General features: G+C 36.9%; 1 protein-coding gene and 1 long non-coding RNA gene across 2 annotated transcripts; one reads left to right on the top strand and one right to left on the bottom strand.

Annotated features, from left to right (window-relative positions):
• Positions 1-980: 980 nt before the first annotated feature.
• On the bottom strand, positions 981-14935 carry LOC117975626 (uncharacterized). The gene is made up of 4 exons (XR_004665966.3): positions 14799-14935; positions 11234-11292; positions 6188-6256; positions 981-5890 (listed from the first exon to the last, which is right to left on the bottom strand). It is a non-coding gene; the product is annotated as an uncharacterized LOC117975626 (long non-coding RNA).
• A 75-nt stretch (positions 14936-15010) lies between these two features.
• Positions 15011-20407, top strand: SLITRK1 (SLIT and NTRK like family member 1). Its single transcript, XM_003832014.6, has 2 exons — positions 15011-15582; positions 16051-20407. The coding sequence occupies exon 2, from the start codon at positions 16104-16106 to the stop codon at positions 18192-18194; it is 2091 nt and encodes a 696-aa protein (XP_003832062.1). The 5' UTR covers positions 15011-15582; positions 16051-16103; the 3' UTR covers positions 18195-20407.
• The last annotated feature ends 661 nt before the right edge of the window (positions 20408-21068 follow it).

Below are 21068 nucleotides of genomic sequence, written 5' to 3'. Positions count from 1 at the left end.
AACCACATTAAAATGGCTCTAAGGACCTTATGGTCTGCAGGTTGGGTGCTGATAGCCTTTTCCAATTTGTAGTTTCCCTAAGAATGTGTTTAGACTATACTTACATTTTGATATCTTATTGTATACATTTCCTATAAACTACCTCAAATCCTTTGTGGAACCAGACATGCTATTAATTAATTGCCTTATTCTGTGCAGCTGCACCGTGCCATGCCCTCTGCCAGATGCTGGAAATACAAAGATAAACATGACATAATCCTTTTTTTCAAGTTGAAAATCCAGCCAATGTAGCTCCCATTTTCGTGACACTTTGGAATAGCAAACTCTTCCACATTATCATATTTGATATACACACATGGGAAATTTAAAAAGTGCATTAGGAGTATGTTTACTCTTTCTGGGCACTGAACTGAAACAATTATTTTTTTCAAAAATAGATCCACTGGGAAGATCTAGCTAATGTGTGAAAACTCAGATCTGAATAGATTCTGTGACAATAACTATAATTTTGGTGATGTTGCTATTTTTTGCCTCTACTGTGTCATTGGCTTTTCATTTTATGAAGCACAATGCATCCATCATGAAGAAAATCTGAGACTCTGATATATATACATATAATGCCGATTAGGCACTAGTTCTGCATAGCTTTGAGAAGGAAGTGGCATGACCTCATGTGGAATAAAATGCCAAGAACCTAGAGGCAATGATCAGAGTATAACTTGATAGCATATTAAGAAAAATCTCAATGAATTTATATTGTTGAATCTTTAAGAACTTAAATATTATAAATATCAAAAGCAAAATAATTTAATGTCCACTTACAAAATAATAGAGAGATGTGTGCATATATATATAATTAAATAATTGTTTATTTTCTTATACAAAATAGAAGTTATGACTATGTATCTGAGTGCTCTCTGTGGTTTGTGGTTTATTTGGTTTTAATTTGAATTTTATTTTAAAACAAAGCTCTTTACTCTACCACTGTTTTGACTTCACTCCTTTTTACCTCACTGGTGAAGGAGGGAGTCCTGTTCTTGGCTTCCAGGGATGGCCAAACACATGACACCTGACTGGAAAAATAACATCGACAGCAGTTTATTAGTTACATAACACACACATCCTGGAGGGGGAGGACACCGCTTGCTATGCAGAAACACAGGGGGGTTGCACTCAAGAACACAATGAACAAGCCAGCAGAAGCTGGGGGAGGTGGATTTGTAGCAGTAATAGAGGATGTGGTGACCCCAGGTTTCCACGTTGGAATGTGACTTGTTTGTTTGAATAATTTCACAGCCCGGCAGGGAAAGGAAACATATTAGGGTGAGGATGGCATGGAGTGCAGCTGGTCTGGCTGATAGGGGATCTAGTGGTGAGCCTTTCCCACTGGGTGGTGAGCCTTTCCCACTGGGTGAGGGGCATACATAGAAACAGCCAGAGATCTCACAGTTAGACCTTTGAGACTCTGTGAAGTCAAGAATGTCAAGGCAGCACAAAAACTTTGAAGTCTTATATTACATTCATAACACCAGGTCTATTTTTGAAATCCTTCTATTATGAAGAATTGCTCAGGAGAGATCCCAAATAGTTAGAAAGCAGATTCTGAAAAGGAGCAGTCTCTTTCTTTCCACAGGAACCATGGACATTAATATAGGTATAGAAAGTTTAAAAAAAAAGTGTAGAAATAATGGAAAGGTGATTACGGTCCCGGTCTAAATGTGTTTCTGTTTTACCTATAATCATAATAAATCAATTATAGGTATTCATTATGGGTTGCTGCTAATCTTAAAGAACATGTCAAAAATAAATATAGACAAACAACGATTTATTAAAATTCCTAGTGTTAATTTTAAAATATAAATGAGTTGAAAATGCATTGCCAACTGAAAAAAGGTAGCATGATAATTTGCCATTTTTTAAGTATGCTAACATATCTAATCTCTGATTTTTAAATTTAAGGTAAATTAGAAAGTAAAAAAGGCATAGGCTTTCTAAATATTCCTTTGTAGTGAAGTTTAATAGGTACCTAGGTAATCTAAATCAAATACATAATATAACAAATGCAACATGTTAGTTAAGGCTTATGAGTGTAGTTATGAATAAAATCAATGTATCATTTCATAGTCATATAATATGTATGAAAGTTAACTGAAATTACTTTAATATTTTATAGTTTCCTTCTCATTTAAATATTATTTATATAAATTTATAAAATATTTTTATATTAAATAAATCAAGTCTTCTAATTTAAATAACAGATACTGTATTGGATTTTTTACATCTGAAACATTTTTTTTTTCCCCTAAAGATTCAGATTTCAAAGTAACAGTGGTAACATCAGGTACCACTTTTTGTACTCACTCTTTTTTATTTGACATTGAGTCCCCACTTTGTTTTTCTTGATTAAATGATGTTATACAATAAACCTAGAGTATGTATAAAAGCACGAATTATGAATAGGACTACAATGATCTATATATGTTTTTATTATTCATAACAGTGCTATTCTAGAGAGTTATTTTCTCTTCCTTAAATTATCAAGTGAAACTCATTATTTAATATACTATATTTATCCTAGGAAAACATTTTAAAGTATTTCTCAGAAAATAATACCATTGAAAATTAATATTTGCCACCCCCAACTCACGTTTTAACAGTCGATTTTTGTCAGATATTGGATAGATATTCACATAAAATTATCTCCAATCAATGGGCAAATAATAACAATTATAGATACTTTTAATTCATTTGTTTCTTCAAAATGATGTTATTAACACACTGTTACATAAAAGCCTGTTGCTGGACAAGTCTTCCATTTTGAGCTGTCAGACTCATTTACAAGCTTCTGCTGTTATTTTGCCAATAATGCAATAATGCTGTCTTGCCCTAAGAAGACTTTCACCAAGCAGCATATTAACATAGGATTTAAGAAGAAGGGACCAGAGGAGATCGCAGTGCAGCAAACTCTTTGCCAGGGGTATGTGTGCTGATGTTAGTTGTAATAGGCCAAGGTGGAATTAAGAAAACACAAAAGAAAGAAAAAGTCTCCTTTTGACAAAGATTAGGGGAGCTTTTCAACATCTTTTGATTGACATTTTGACAGATGTTTAAGTCCTATGAGCTGAACTATAATTTATGGAAACAAATTTTTGCACCTGGTGATTTTTCTTTGAAACATCTCATTGAGATAAGACATTTGATTTTGAGTTTTCAAGACCACCTCAGAGATAAAGTGCCATTCAATATCTCCTAATGCTATTGACATATTTTATGGCTGGTAATATTTCAGCAAGTCTTCCTTCAGCAATACCATGAATAGTAAATAGGTGACTAAACTGTGGTAAAATCTGTAGGAATAAACCATACATTCTCAATGGGGATTATATCACCCACAAGGGGGAACAGTTTGAGTGGCGGCATCTTAGCTATTACAATGGTCTGTGGTCCTCCAAAGAACCACATAGTACATAAACAGTTATCTCTGGTATGAAAGTTTCCCTTGGGAAGTCAGGGAAAAAAAAATTGCTAAAAGGGCTGCTGGGGCGGAGGAATGAAAGTAGCAAAAAGTGTTTGATAAATAATGGTGTGAAACCCATTCATTTAAGATTTGAAGCCATATACTTTGTTTACTTAGAATTAACACTTCAGTAAAAGGCAAAACTTGGCTGAATTAGTAAATTTGCAAATGAAATAGTAATCCTAATGAGTCACTAAATAATCTTCTAAATAGTGTCCTAATGATGTTGTAACATTAAAAAAACTGAAAAGAATTATACTTTAAAAAATTTAAAATATGTTATTATCACCAATTATTTTTATATTACTTTGGTCAAAGTAAATAAATGGTAAAACTTATGAGTAAAGTTACAGGTTTTTGATGTTTTATGTTTTAGTTACTGTATTCATTTTCAATTTCAGAAGGAGTAAAACATGGGGGAATTATTATCAAAATATTTTAAAATTCAACTTAGTAAAAAAAAAGTGTAGTAGAGTATATTAAAACATCCCTTCAAATAAACATGAGAATTAAAATAAACAGATTTATTTTGTATTTATCTTAATTATTGTTTTATACTTAATTTTTGATTATTATACTTTAAGTTCTAGGGTATATGTGCACAACATGCAGGTTTGTTACATATGTATACATGTGCTATGTTGGTTTGCTGCTCCCATTAACTAGTCATTTACATTAGGTATCTCTCCTAATGCTATCCTTCCCCTATCCCTCCACCCCATGACAGGTCCCAGTGTGTGATGTTCCCCACCCTGTGTCCAAGTGTTCTCATTGTTCAATTCCCACCTATGAGTGAGAACATGCAGTGTTTAGTTTTCTGTCCTTGCAATAGTTTGCTCATAATGATGGTTTCCAGCTTCATCCATGTCTCTACAAAGGACATGAACTCATCCTTTTTTATGGCTGCGTAGTATTCCATGGTGGTTTTATACTTAATTTTTAAATCACAGTGATAATATTTGCAATTTCTGGTAGTGATATTCTTCAATAACAATTATTTTTATGGAGGTCATATGCTAATAAACAAGCAATTTAAGTTAGCAAAAGTCACAAACATTACAAATAACCAATTTAACTAAATGCAGCTAGATTAAAATAATACGTGGTCAATCTAATGATCTGTAAAAATCAATGGCTATGTAAAATAAGCCTAAAGTCCTTTTAGAAACCTACTGTAAAATGAGACTTTCCTAAATTCGTCCTCTTCAAGTAAAACCTATTATACCAAAAACTTTATGTAAGAAAACATTGTTACTCTATGAGTTCTAGAATGCAAATCTAGTATCTGTTTTACACAATTACTTTTAACATAGCTATTCAACTAGTAAACTTACTTCAAAGATATTATTCATATTTTCACTATATTTGAAATTTATATGCTGATATATTTTCCATGCTAGTGAATGGATTTTTTTTAGAGTGAGAATTTCAAGCTACGCCATATTGGAAAATGGGTTGAAGGGAGTTAAAAAAAAATAGGGTAGGCAGAGAATGTTACATAGACAATGACAAAGAATGGATGTCATCCGTTATTATATACAGAAGCTTATTTTCTCAAAAATGAGTTACTATGTCAATTTTATTGAAAAAACAAATGAATCTAAAGAATATTTAGTCACTTTAAAAAATCATTCTAATAAGCAAGTTGAAACAGAAAACCACATTTCAGAAAACACACATATGTGCATTTACATATATGTATGTGTGCATACTTATATTATGCAAATCAGCTACTAGATAAAAGCTCACATCCTAGGCTTCATTGTACTATGTTAAAGGGAAAGGCTTTGGGCAATGCAAAATATTCTAGGAAAAGTATACCTTACTGTGATTTAGTTATGAACTTCATCTTGAAATAGTTGGAAACTGAGTATGTGTTGTACTTTTAAGATAAACCCATGTACCAAGCTATATTTAAAAATAGAAATAAATGCCTATGATAGAGATGATTGTCCAAGAAGAAACAGGAACCTAGCTAGCTACCCTAGCTGCAGGGACACAGATACAGGCTGAATGGCATTAAACTTAAAGCTGAACTTGACTTCTGGCCATAAATTTCAATGCCACCCTCAAAGTGTACTCTGACTTTTCAAATGTGATTACAAAATTTAAATTTGTTTTCTCCTGTGTATTCACAATAATATTCTAAAACTCTGAAACATCATGGTCTCAGATTTAGCCCTAGTTACCTACTTTTTGGTATATCTTTAATAAGCTAGCATTTGTAAAACGATTGACGGAATTTGCTGGGGACAGCGGCAATTTTTACGTGAGAAGAGGTTCTGGTGGGTACATTAGTTATCAATACTTTCCTTTAGAATGTCCCATGAAGAATTTTCTCTTGAATTGTGATTTCAACCTCCAAGATAAACCCTGTGATGAGAGAGATGTTGAATTACAAATTGTTCTGAGCATAATAATTCCCAACTCTAAAATTCAGTCTAAGATAAAACTTAATTTATGAAGTTTCCATTTATAAAAGGTTAGTTTGGGTCATTTTACATTCTAATGGGGAGGATAGAAAATAAATTATCAGACTATGTGGAGATTTTAACAATAGGAGTTACACATTTTTTAACAAAAAGTCATTGAATATTATGCTATTTGCACTACTTTGGGTTTTCATACATTCTTAAATCTCTTACAACTTTCTGTAAAACTAGTCCTTACCTTAATATATACATAAATCTGTCTGGATTTCCCCATTCTCTTTTCATTTCTTGGCTTCCAGCAGCTCTCCTTAAAATATGAATAAATTAATTACTTTTCTAATATTCGCTGCAGGTTATAAACACTTATTTCAACAACAACCACAAATAGAGGTAAAATATGCTATGTTCTTTAATTCTTATCATAGACATAAATGCTGCCCAACTTACACCTACTTTGAGGCAAGAAATCTGTTAATTATACAGCTTCAAACATGAATGATTCATGTCCAAATATGTTATAGAAACAGGCATGATCAGAGTCTGTGAATTTAAAATTTAGGTTTTTTAATCCTATTTTTAAATTACCTAGAATATACTAGCTAGTACACTATTTATATCATCTTCATTTACATGTTACAAAAGGGAGATATGTCCTCATTGTTAGGTATACAATATAATTAATTTATTGTATGAATGTGGAAACTTTATAAAGTAAAATTGTGTGTTATCAATATTTACTACTACAACAACCAGCATAAACCAGAACTTTTCTGGGAAAACAGGCATGCAGAGTCACCCTATTCACATTTTAAGTCAGCCAGATTTTCTGATTTATTCAGTCAGAAAGGACATTTTGTAAAAGGAAACTGGATAGCTCAAAGAATCTCTGGAAAGACCAGAGAAAACTAAGTTGGGTAGATGGACAGGAAAAAAAAATGGTACTCTAATCAGATTTGGCTGAAATTATGCCATAGCACCCATCTGCTGAGGATGGTGCTGCTAATGCTCAAACCTGTGGTAAACCAGATTGCGACATCGCCCCCCTCAGTCCTGGACCCTGAGAACAAGTATGCTGGAAACCATTGCCACTACTACGCTGGGAACTCCACATTCCTGCCATTGCTACTTCTAGTAGAGGTATCCTTCTATTCCTCTGCCCTAGTGTCACTAGTTCTCATTTCAAAATCCAGATATGTGAGTCCAATTGGCCAAGCCAAGTCATATGATTTCCTCTGGCCACCATGAGATCTGGAAAAATGACTAATATTTTCATCTTTTATAATAATTTATATGGTTTAACTTCAAACAAGACTTAAAAGGTGAGAAATTGATCAATATTAGGAATAAGATATTTCCCCATAAGAAAAGTGTACAACGAAGTATGATTTCTTGAGTTTCACACCAAAGCCTATTGTATTTTCACTGTTCAAGGAAGCTGCTCATATGTCATAATGCTTCTTCACAACCTAATAATTGCCGTAAGTGTAAGAAGAGCTAATTTTTAACTAATTAGAAAATATGTAGTTTATACTTTAATAATATTTATAAGGTATACAATACAATTAATTCAATGTATGAATGTGGAAACTTTATAAAGTAAAATTGTGTGTCACCAATATTTACTACTATAACAGCAAGCATAAACTAAAATTTTCTGAGAAAACAGGCATGCATGGTCATCCTACTCACATTATCCTTTGTCCTTGGATAATTCAAAATGTCCACAGGATTCGCATTTTTCATATTGATATCAAAATTAAATACTAGTATACAGTGCTTTACAGAAATCTTTAAAAGGATGGTGTTGACCCTTTTTATTAGCCAGTTAGACACGTCACTTACATGATGTGATTTAATGGCCATTACTGGAAGATATCCACCTCTGTTAAATGTATCTCTCTACCTAGTCTGCAATAGTGCATGTGATTATATCTTTAGAGATTTATTCTGGTTTTGCATTTTACATTTTTTTCACACAGTAGGCATTATATGATATGTTTGTATCTTGTCTGCATGTGTGTGCCTTTGTCTGTGTGATAGATAAATAAATAAATGAATGATTTTTAACATATTCCTTTCCTGGAAACTGATGAAACAGTATATGGGTATAGTACTTTTTTTTTTTTTTTTTTTTTTTTTGACAGGGCAAGGAGTCTTGCTCTGTCACCCAGGCTGGAGTGCAGTGGTACAATCTCGGCTCACTGCAACCTTTGCCTCCCGGGTTTGAGCAAGTCTCCTGCCTCAGCCTCCCGAGCAGCTGGGACTACAGGTGTGCACCTCCACGCCTGCTAATTTTGTATTTTTAGTAGAGCCGGGGTTTCACCATATTGGCCAGGCTGGTCTTGAATTCCTGACGTCATGATCCACCTGCCTCAGACTCCCAAAGTGCTGGGATCACAAGCATAAGCCACCACTCCCAGCCCAGAATATGGGTATAATATGTTTTTAAATGAAGCACTGATCATCGCCATCATATGAAACCTCTCAAAGAAACACATCAAATTTTGGTTTGAAATAAGTCCCAAGAGAAATACAATAATAAATACAACAAATATAATAATGTCACCAATGGGATAGAAAGAGAAATAAAGAGAAAAAAGTCTTTATTGGAAGAAAAGTAAGATAATTTAGCCCCTTTAAGATTGTGTCATGGCTCTGAAAGGATTAACAGAATAACAAATAATATTTTTATTTTTATACATTTTGTAAATCCAATCGATAACCTAGAGTTAACCTCACTGGGTCTTTAGATTAATTGTTTTTAGTAATTTATATTCACAACAGTTAATTTTATAATTTACTTCCTTTTTCAAAAACAGGAATACAGTCCTATCATTAGCATCATCATAAATTATTGGTTGTTGACCAGGTGCATTTTACTGTAATAACTCTTTGGGATATACAAAATGTATATCTCATTTTCTAGATAAAAAATTATAAATATATGCATGATAATACATGATAAGATATGTCAAGTGCTACCTAAATAATTCATATATTGCATCACTTTACCAAATTCCTGGTTTGTGAATTTACCTTGCCTCTGAGCCTTTTTACCCTTGTGATCTGTTCCACAAAGTTTATCACTATCTCACATACTACCTTATTTCTGCTGGAGTGTACATCATACCATATTTTGTGCCCGGTATGCTGCTAGGTGTTAGATATTAAAAGATAGAAAATCTTATCCCTCTCTTCAAGAATGTTATACTTTATTGAAAACTCAGTCTTTCAAATAAGTTATTTTTTTTAATTAAAAAAAGAACACAAAATTTAGTAGTTGTTCTGCTGAATACCTTAAGGAGAAATGCAGTGAAATGTATAGGTGGCTTTGTCTGGAAATGATCCAAAGAAGTGATATTAAACAAAAACATATCTTAAAAGTTGAAGAAAAATCACAAAGACAATGTACTCAATAAATAATCAGAAATTGAACTGTGTTTGCTCAAGTAAAGGGATAAGCATTGGCTTCACTTTAATCATACTGAACTGACTTGAAAATATGTTAGTGAGGTGCGGTGGCAAGCCTGTAATCCCAGCACTTTGGGAGGCTGAGGCGGATGGATCACCTGAGGTCAGAAGTTCGAGACCAGCCTGGCCAACATGGTGAAACCCCATCTGTACAAAAATACAAATATTACCCGGGCACAATGGCGGGTGCCTGTAATCCTAGCTACTTGAGCGGCTGAGGCAGGAGAATTGCTTGAACCCAGGAGGTGGAGGTTGCAGTGAGCTGAAATCATGCCTTTGCACTCCAGCCTGGGTGACAAAAGAAAAGAAAAAAGAAAATATTCTAAGTAATACTAGTGTTGGCAGAGGTTTAAGGAAATGGCAAATCTCATTTATTGCAGATGGAGTGTAAATTGCCAAAAATTTTGGGAACACAATTTGTCAATTTACATAAAATATGTTAATATTTTTCCTACCCTTTGACCTGGGAATTTACTGTGGTTTGGATATATGTCCCCTCTAAAACTCTTGTTGAAATTTTATCCCCAGTGAGGCGGTACTGAGAGGTGGGGCCTTTAAGAGATGACAGGGTCATGAGGGCTCTGCCCTTATGAATGAATTAATCCATTCATGGATTAATGGATTCATGGATTATCTCAGGAGTAGGACTAGTGGCTTAATAAGAAGATGACTTGAGCTAGCACATCAGTTCCCTGGACATGTGATACCTACATTGCCTCAGAAGTCTTCAGAGTTCCTGCCAGCAAGAAGGCCCTCACTATATGCATCCCCTTTGACCATGAACTCCTTGGCCTTCATAACAGTAGAAAATAAATTTATTTTACTTATATATTACTTCGTTTTAGGTATTATATTATACACAACAGAAAACAGACTAAGAATTCTAATTCCGGGAACCTATAATAAGAAAATAAATGATGATGTTAACATTGATTTATGTTTAAGGTGGTTCTTTGCTGCATTATTTATGAGAGTAAAAATTCTAGAAAGAACTAAATATCCAATGGTAAAATTAGTCCTATGAATTATTTTGTGTCATACAAGGAATTAAGTCTCTGATAGTAGAAGATGTTTAATAACATTAAAATTTTTCACAAATAAATGTTAAGTACAAAAAGCATGTTAAAAAGTATATGTATATTTTTACAGCACTAATCTCTGGATTCCAACTTTCTTTTTTGTTGTTTTCTGTGTTTCCTAAAACCTATGTAAATAATATGTATTTCATTATCTTACAATATAATACATACTTTGTAGGAAACACAGACTTTTTCTTCTGTGTGTGAGTATCTGCAAGATCTTGTGAACATATAGAAAATAGTAAAACAAGTGCTCAACAAGTATATACTTAAGCATCAATTAATATAATAAACAATTGTGGAAATATAGATCCTTCTCATATACTTGTAGTGTGTGTAGTATAGTGTGATATATAGCTAAGAGTATTACCCTTACTGGGCAAAACTTTGGTTGCCTTATTCATGTTAAATAACAAAAATAATAAATTAGAATTTCTGAATATATAAAATTATATTTTGATCAATATTCTTTCCAATAAGCCCAATATGAGATTTATTACAAAAATGAGACTATATGAGAAACTCATAGCCAAACCTATGGCCCAAAGTAATAAAAAATATAAAGTGATATAAACATAGGACAGTGATACTTTAAGCCACAAAGTAAAACTGTACGTGCATTTTGATGTGTTTTACTGAGATTGCTATTTCTTTGATGAGAAATAAAAGTTGCTAAGTTTTAAAAAGCAATATACTATAAAAGAAATATTATAAAAATATTGTATTAACTTCACCTTCAGAAATTGTGTAATATCTTCATTATCGTAGCACCCAATTCCTAGAATATTACAATCTACAAAAATAAGATATGAAAATATGTGTGAGAATCTTACATTCTAAGCATATTTGTTTATAGGTACAATTCATTTATAAACCTGTCTTGTAGTTTACAATTATTATCTGAAGATGAAAAAAATCACAATGACCCCTTTATCTTATGACAGTAGTAGATTAAACTTAGGACCAATGAATTCTCTCCTACAGTGGTTATACTGTTTATTACTGGTTTCAAATCATAGTAAATATTAAATATGGTAACAATTATCCTGAGTTCAAATGTGAGAAGTCTAAGGAAGGCAAGAGACACTAGGTCTGTTGTAAAATCATTTTTAAAGTGTTTTGGATTCAGAAAAAAGCAACGTGAAGGGACCAAAAAAATCACAAACTATAATATATACTAGTATGTGTTAAATATACTAGTAAGGAAACTGATCCACAGAAAGCTTAACCAGGGTCATAAATGGCATTGTATATTAAGAACAAAGAGAGACTTAGTAGAGTAAAAGCTTAGCTCAGGAGTCTGTAGCTTTGTTACCATAACAAAGTCAAATGATATTTTTTAATCTTGGTCAATTAGTCAATGTTACTCAGCCTCAGTTTCCACATCCATAAAATAGGATCAAATTCACTATTAACCCACCAGTTATCTTTAGTTCTCTGCAATAAAAAGTATTGTGGATGAGGGAAGAGTAAAGATAGACTTCCTATATGTAATTTTGTATTTGTTAAATCAAAGTATTACTTTTACAGTTAAAAATTAGAACAGTAATTTTTAAAGTTATTGTGAAGATTAAATAAACTGGATAAAAAAAGTTAGTTATAAATTCTACTTTTTCATTTTAAAAATGTAGTGCACATATGGAAATATCTAGAAACTTGATGCCATTTTGGAAAAAATGGATAATTAACTGGCAAATTTCTTCTTAATCTGAAAAATTCTTTATTGAACAATCAACATACACCTTTTCTTGTTTGAGAGGAGAACTTGTTTGATGAAGAATAGAAATGTGTGAACATTTAATGACACAATTGAAGTCTTTCTGGTCACAGCCAGGAAATTAAACTATAGCCCTGAGCATATATTATCAATCATCATCATCATCTGGAATATCCTTTATCTCCAGCTAGTGAGATTATCTGTTGAGAGGCAAGGCAACTGAAGGAGTTCACTTGAGCTCAAATAGACAGCGTGGAACCCTTTTAAGAAAAATTCGTGCCTAAGAAATATTCCCCTAAGGTATTAGAAATGTTTAGATCACATATAAATCCCTAATATTTTTATTCTCCACCAATAAATTTATTGTTTAACTTGAATAGTTAGGCTTTGAAGTTGTAGGTGTGGTTTTCTAGACCGTTTTATGTCTCTAAAATATATTTATTATGAAAATATTATGATAGCTATTATAGAGGGTCCATTTCAATAGACTTACATGTGTACCTCTATATTTTGCTTGCAAGTTTGTATTGGAGATCTTCATATAGGTGGTATAATCTTAATCTTTTCTTCTCAGGTTTCGTTGCTCATCTGAGAACTACCACACTTTTTTCTTAGAGTGCAGAGATAAGAAATTATTTGAAGAGGATATAATTTAAAAAATTTTGTAAGATACCTAAATAGGAGAATCCTAACTGTAAATTTTCTATTGTGATTGGTGTGGTAAAAGGAAAGAAGAAATAAGGGATGAGAGAAAGATACAGAGTTTAAAGGGTGAAGAGGAGAATGAAATCTGAATACAAACTGTAGGTTATCTAAATTCATTTAAATCAACTTAAATATGTTCTTGGAGTCTCTTCACATAAAGATAATATTCTGTAAGTTGAAAAAAACTGGTAACCTTTTAAGGTTAAAAATGTGGATTTTAGATGATTGTCCTTTCCAAACAGCCAGCATTTTTCTGTTTTCCTTGAGTCTTGCCTACCCCTATCAATCACAGACACCATAAGGCAGATTTCCTTTCTCAGAGTGGTTTCTTGGGCCAAGATATTTTAGACCTGAGTCCTATTTAAGAAGAAACAGAAAAATTATTTCCTTCAGTTGAACTCCTCCACATCTGCAGTTCTCAACTGCATAGCATTTCTTTAGCATAATGGTTTCAAATTGATTAAGGTCTTTTTTTTCACTCTCTGCATGTGGTAATGGGTCAAATTAAATGAGAACAGAGTTATTTCAGAAGTGTATCAGGATGTCTAAAAAAGATCTCTCTAGTGTACACACGTGCACACACACAAACACACACATGCATGCACATACACACACACACTGAAATGTCTTCATCCCCACCTCCCTTCACTGAATTTCACCAGAGGAATACAACAAAAATATTTTGTCATATGAAAACATTGTATATAGATATGAAATTTTCTCCACCCACCTAGAAATTAGATTCTGACCCAGAAAAAAAAATCTTGTAAACATCTTTAAGACCTTCCCTAGCCTTGGGAATTTTCCCAACCCCGGTCCTTTCCCCCAAATTTTTACTCCCCATCTTTCTCAAAATACACACTTCTTTGGACATTTGCTCTTTTGCACAAATTATTAGCAGGCTTGTTGCAGCTGTCCAACTTGCAAAAGACCTAATTAAAAAGGCAAGTGGTGTAAACATATCCTCTCTACATAGAGTGAAGAAAGGGCCAAACAGTAACTCTATTTAAAAGACCTAAAAATTTCAAATCCTAAAATGATCTATAAATATTTTGGGACGTATTGATGTGAAAAGGTGTCGACTCTGAAAGGAAAAGTCAGCAAAACAGGCTTCACGGAAGCAGCATGTTCACGTTTTCTTCCATCCCAGAAGGTGATATTACTGGATTTTTATAAGCTCAGAGTTTGGAATCTGGTGTTTCCTTAACTGGAAAAAGCCTGAGCTTCGTGTTTCCCCAGCATCAGTGACCCAACAAGCATCTGCGCGAAGAGGAGCTGCCGGCTACCTGCAGAGAGCGTTCTCGCAGAGCTTTAGAGTTCAGAGATTTCTATCTCCTCCTCTCAAAATGCAACTGGTTATTTACTTGTAAACATTTAAATTAGTTCAAACTGATGTGAAAACTTTGTCAGTGGGGTGTGTGTGTGTGTGTGTGTGTGCGTGCGTGTAGTGTGCGCGCGCCTGCCTGCCAGTGGGTTTTTAACAGCACTCACAAATCATCTTGGGATTTTTCCCTGCCCCCTCTCCCTTCTTTTCTGGTTCTCAGTTAAAGCTTTCGGGACTGGAATCAAGGACTTCAGCATGCATTGTGTTTCACCCTCCAGAGTTAAATATCATTCAAGAAATATCAAAGAACCTAACTCTCAATGACCAAATTGACTAAATTTCTGCAAGTTTTAAAAAGTATATGCCTAATTTATATACCTTGCAAAAAAATTCATACTCAATTATGATATTATGTAACATATATGTTCCGAAAGCCACTTTGAACATACGAAAAGAAATGTTTCAAAGACATCAAATAGCGTAAAACACTGTGCCGCAGAGAAGGAAGAAATGCATTTAAAGAACCGATGAAAATGGCGTGCAGTATAATTACCTCAAATCGCTGTTCGCTTGACACCCTGACACTAATTTTATTCAAGCCATTGGGAAATAAATGTTTTAAAAGCACTCCTTTCCGAATGGTGGAGCTGGTGGGGGCTGTGAGCTCGTTAAGGAAAGGAAAGGGTAAAGTTTCCAGCACGCAAAAATAATCAAATAATCCATTTAAAATAAGCGTCTATGTAGATCGTCAGCCTTCTATGCCCACATTTTTAACGCTTGCCCTGTACGTGGATTGATTTTTTTTTCTTTCAGCATTCCCTAGCCAGATGGATTTTTGCTACTGCAGATCAGCAGAGGGTGTCAGATCTTTCAGAGTGCACCAGGCTGGAACGAGCAGAGCTTCTTAGCAACTCTCTTCTCCGCCCCCCTCCCCTCATTCTCGCGCTCTCTTCCTCCCTCAGAAAACTCGCCCCCCGCCCTCCGCCCCCCTCCACGTAATTCCGAAAGAGCAGAAGAAAGAGAAGGAGAACAGGAAAAGAAGAGCTAGTAAGCGAGAGCGAGAGCACAGAAAAGAAAAAAAAAAAAAAAGCCTTAAGAGGACCGAAGGGGAGGAAAGGAAGAGGATGGACAACCACAAAACGCAGCGATTGCGGAAATTTTCCAGCGCCATTGGCTGGGCAGCGTGAGTCCTTCGGTCGGGCGTGATTTCAGCACCAGGGGGGACTGGACAGCACCTCGGGGGGACTTCTGGGCAACCCGCAACCACAGCAAGAACTCCACCAGCAGCCTCAACAACAGAAGCCGCGGAAAACCCTGCTTTGTATCAGAGAGGCAAGGTCAGTCCGACGCACAGCCATGCACAGGCAGTGCGCCTGTACTACGCTGCAAACCCTCTGCTTGTTTCTCTAACATGCACTTGCTTCTAATTACTAGCATTGTTTCATTTCTGATCAGTGAAGATCAGTAGATGAGATTCTGTAAGGGTGTACTTTTAATTTATATGTATATATTTAACTTCTTTTTCTGTTATTTTTAAAGGGTTGTGGGGGAGTGGGGTTTTTTTCCTACTTTTTTTTTTTTTTTTTTTTTTTTTTTTTTTTTTTTTTTTTTTTTTTTTGCTTGCCTTGCACTACGTGCCTGGATAGTTTGTGGATATAATTATTGACTGGCGTCTGGGCTATTGCAGTGCGGGGGGGTTAGGGAGGAAGGAATCCACCCCCACCCCCCCAAACCCTTTTCTTCTCCTTTCCTGGCTTCGGACATTGGAGCACTAAATGAACTTGAATTGTGTCTGTGGCGAGCAGGATGGTCGCTGTTACTTTGTGATGAGATCGGGGATGAATTGCTCGCTTTAAAAATGCTGCTTTGGATTCTGTTGCTGGAGACGTCTCTTTGTTTTGCCGCTGGAAACGTTACAGGGGACGTTTGCAAAGAGAAGATCTGTTCCTGCAATGAGATAGAAGGGGACCTACACGTAGACTGTGAAAAAAAGGGCTTCACAAGTCTGCAGCGTTTCACTGCCCCGACTTCCCAGTTTTACCATTTATTTCTGCATGGCAATTCCCTCACTCGACTTTTCCCTAATGAGTTCGCTAACTTTTATAATGCGGTTAGTTTGCACATGGAAAACAATGGCTTGCATGAAATCGTTCCGGGGGCTTTTCTGGGGCTGCAGCTGGTGAAAAGGCTGCACATCAACAACAACAAGATCAAGTCTTTTCGAAAGCAGACTTTTCTGGGGCTGGACGATCTGGAATATCTCCAGGCTGATTTTAATTTATTACGAGATATAGACCCGGGGGCCTTCCAGGACTTGAACAAGCTGGAGGTGCTCATTTTAAATGACAATCTCATCAGCACCCTACCTGCCAACGTGTTCCAGTATGTGCCCATCACCCACCTCGACCTCCGGGGTAACAGGCTGAAAACGCTGCCCTATGAGGAGGTCTTGGAGCAAATCCCTGGTATTGCGGAGATCCTGCTAGAGGATAACCCTTGGGACTGCACCTGTGATCTGCTCTCCCTGAAAGAATGGCTGGAAAACATTCCCAAGAATGCCCTTATCGGCCGAGTGGTCTGCGAAGCCCCCACCAGACTGCAGGGTAAAGACCTCAATGAAACCACCGAACAGGACTTGTGTCCTTTGAAAAACCGAGTGGATTCTAGTCTCCCGGCGCCCCCTGCCCAAGAAGAGACCTTTGCTCCTGGACCCCTGCCAACTCCTTTCAAGACAAATGGGCAAGAGGATCATGCCACACCAGGGTCTGCTCCAAACGGAGGTACAAAGATCCCAGGCAACTGGCAGATCAAAATCAGACCCACAGCAGCGATAGCGACGGGTAGCGCCAGGAACAAACCCTTAGCTAACAGTTTACCCTGCCCTGGGGGCTGCAGCTGCGACCACATCCCAGGGTCGGGTTTAAAGATGAACTGCAACAACCGGAACGTGAGCAGCTTGGCTGATTTGAAGCCCAAGCTCTCTAACGTGCAGGAGCTTTTCCTACGAGATAACAAGATCCACAGCATCCGAAAATCGCACTTTGTGGATTACAAGAACCTCATTCTGTTGGATCTGGGCAACAATAACATCGCTACTGTAGAGAACAACACTTTCAAGAACCTTTTGGACCTCAGGTGGCTATACATGGATAGCAATTACCTGGACACGCTGTCCCGGGAGAAATTCGCGGGGCTGCAAAACCTAGAGTACCTGAACGTGGAGTACAACGCTATCCAGCTCATCCTCCCGGGCACTTTCAATGCCATGCCCAAACTGAGGATCCTCATTCTCAACAACAACCTGCTGAGGTCCCTGCCTGTGGACGTGTTCGCTGGGGTCTCGCTCTCTAAACTCAGCCTGCACAACAATTACTTCATGTACCTCCCGGTGGCAGGAGTGCTGGACCAGTTAACCTCCATCATCCAGATAGACCTCCACGGAAACCCCTGGGAGTGCTCCTGCACAATTGTGCCTTTCAAGCAATGGGCAGAACGCTTGGGTTCCGAAGTGCTGATGAGCGACCTCAAGTGTGAGACGCCGGTGAACTTCTTTAGAAAGGATTTCATGCTCCTCTCCAATGACGAGATCTGCCCTCAGCTGTACGCTAGGATCTCGCCCACGTTAACTTCGCACAGTAAAAACAGCACTGGGTTGGCGGAGACCGGGACGCACTCCAACTCCTACCTAGACACCAGCAGGGTGTCCATCTCGGTGTTGGTCCCGGGACTGCTGCTGGTGTTTGTCACCTCCGCCTTCACCGTGGTGGGCATGCTCGTGTTTATCCTGAGGAACCGAAAGCGGTCCAAGAGACGAGATGCCAACTCCTCCGCGTCCGAGATTAATTCCCTACAGACAGTCTGTGACTCTTCCTACTGGCACAATGGGCCTTACAACGCAGATGGGGCCCACAGAGTGTATGACTGTGGCTCTCACTCGCTCTCAGACTAAGACCCCAACCCCAATAGGGGAGGGCAGAGGGAAGGCGATACATCCTTCCCCACCGCAGGCACGCCGGGGGCTGGAGGGGCGTGTACCCAAATCCCCGCGCCATCAGCCTGGATGGGCATAAGTAGATAAATAACTGTGAGCTCGCACAACCGAAAGGGCCTGACCCCTTACTTAGCTCCCTCCTTGAAACAAAGAGCAGACTGTGGAGAGCTGGGAGAGCGCAGCCAGCTCGCTCTTTGCTGAGAGCCCCTTTTGACAGAAAGCCCAGCACGACCCTGCTGGAAGAACTGACAGTGCCCTCGCCCTCCGCCCCGGGGCCTGTGGGGTTGGATGCCGCGGTTCTATACATATATACATATATCCACATCTATATAGAGAGATAGATATCTATTTTTCCCCTGTGGATTAGCCCCGTGATGGCTCCCTGTTGGCTACGCAGGGATGGGCAGTTGCACGAAGGCATGAATGTATTGTAAATAAGTAACTTTGACTTCTGACAAAAAACAAAAAGTGCTGCATGGCTCGCATGGAATCCACGCGCTCCAGGGACTCTGCCCGCCCCCGCGACTGGAGACGGCATCTCGTTCACAGCACCCACCCTCTTACCTGATAAGTTCCATCGTATCAAACTTTCTATAAACAAAATACAGTATAATCAGAAAGTGCCATTTCGCCATTATTTGTGATCGGTAGGCAGTTCAGAGCATAAGTTAACTGTGAAAAAAAATGTAAAGGTTTTATTTAGGACATTTGCATGGCTAGTCATCAGTCCATTTTATGAGTTAACAATGTATTTTGTTGAGGGAAGTTTTTAGGGGTTGTTTTGGGTTCTTTTATTTTGATGGTGATGTTTTATTTTATTTTATTTTTTTCAGGGGGTCTTTTTTTTAATACATATCCAATAATGCCTTCCATCTGAATGTAAAATAAGTACCCATGATTTCTATTATAGTATCAGTGTAATTATTTAAAAAATGATTTTGAGGCAGTTAAGCATGACCAATTAATGTCACTCTAGTGCTTAGGCTGCGATCCTATGGTAGCAATTCTGTGCTGGTATAAATCTTACTTATAAAGTAGGAAAAGAGAACCGAGGAAGCACGTGAAACTTACTAATTCTATTCGAGGATTTTATAATGGCATATTTTTTCAGTATTAAAGCGAAAATGTTTTCAACTCTGGGTCCTTACCTTTTTCCAGCTTCATATTTGCAAGTGGTAAATTGGATTTGCGGTGGAAGAGACAGGGGAGGGAAACGGTTGGGGGTAGATCCCTTCCTGAGCTACATTAAGGCTCTTTCTCTAATCGCCTTACTTAGCTTTTTACCCTTTAAGTAGCTCCTCTTCCCTCGCCCCCACCCTCTACCCCACCCCCACCTTCGCTCAGACTTTACCGGCTTTCCCCAGTCCATAAAGGTCTTGCCCCAACACTCACCCCTTCTTTTTTTCCCCTCTCCAAATGCAGCAGTGAATCCGTTTATTAATACTGGGAATCCCTCTCTGCTGCTTTTGTTGGTGCTGCCCACACTGCAGATATATTAAGGATGTTAGGAGAGATTTGATTTAATTGACTCTGCCTAGATAGGTCTCATTAAACAGAGTGGAGATTTCATTGGTCAGCACTCCTCAATGAAAGACAGACCTAATGACTGGCATTTGAGATGCTGCTGGCATTTTGAATTCAACATCTGCTGAAAACGGTAAAACTAATTAGTGCCCACCCACCCTCCCCGCCCCAGCAACTGCATATTGAAATTTGTTAAAGCACTCATCTTTATGGAAATTAATCATTATCCTAAAGAAGTGTTTCTCTCCCATCATCCGGATTTCTGGTTGTGGCCCAGCAATTAACAAAAACAGCTTCAACTGTTCGAATTTTATGAACCAATGTAACTCTGGCCTCAATCATATTCCTCTGGGATTTCTAAACAGCAGTTAAGCTACAAAAAGCAAACAAAAACCACACATATTGTTGGAGTCTGCATTCCACCACATATCCACCCTTGAGAAGTATGTCAAAAGACTGCAGACTATAGATTTTTTTAAATATAGGATTATAAATCAGCTAGTGAAAGACCTCAGAGCAGTTGTAAGTAGATCTGCCATCTAGAACTCATATTCTAAAGGGAAGTGATTTCTCAGAACAGTGATGTTCTGGAATATGTATTATTTATTTTAACACTTTTTTAATAAAATCTTTATTATAAACCATGACTATTCCTAAGGCCATTCATCATTTTCTCTCTTGATTCTTTTGTTTGTGGACTGCATTTCATGACAGTAAACCTGCAACCTACTCTCCTCTGACAGATATTATGGGTTGTTTTCTATTTATTAATTTCTTACAGGATGGCTTTATTCTTTTTACAGAAAGTACAACTGGGTTCTCGGTAAGCAATCAACAGATTTACTTGTGATGGAAAAATTAGGGAAGAAGAGGCATACATTCGACAATGTTATGACCTTTAGAAAGAAAAGAAAAAATGACAGATGTAGAAACAACATCTCTGGTGGAAGGTGACATTTAATGGCAGATATCTAGTGAGGTATGTTAGTAATTTTGAAACTGATACATGACTAATCTAGGTCAGGAAACTAGAACTTCTCATAGAAGGTGTGCACAGAGGCGAGAACTTTTCTTCATTTTAATTGAAAATAAATTACAGTATAGAAACCAAGGTTAAAGGGGTAAAATTATTTTTAAATAGTTGTTTCAATGGTTTTGGAGTATTCATTGTGTGCCACGCATGTGCTAAGTGATTTACATAATTATTTAATTTAATCTCCACAACTACAGGGCAGTTAGTAAGATACTATTTCCATTATACAGATGAGAAAATTGAGGCTTAAGAAAAGTCAGCAGTAACTCTGGTCA

This window comes from Pan paniscus, chromosome 14 (genome assembly GCF_029289425.2).
Source record: "Pan paniscus chromosome 14, NHGRI_mPanPan1-v2.0_pri, whole genome shotgun sequence".
In the NCBI taxonomy this organism is placed as follows: Eukaryota; Metazoa; Chordata; class Mammalia; order Primates; family Hominidae; genus Pan; species Pan paniscus.
Note: the sequence above shows the minus strand (reverse complement) of the source record. Positions and strands in the feature narration are given on the sequence as shown.

Coding starts and splice junctions, on each gene's coding strand:
- SLITRK1 (XM_003832014.6), top strand. CDS start 16,104: ATGCTGCTTTGGATTCTGTTGCTGGAGACGTCTCTTTGTTTTGCCGCT.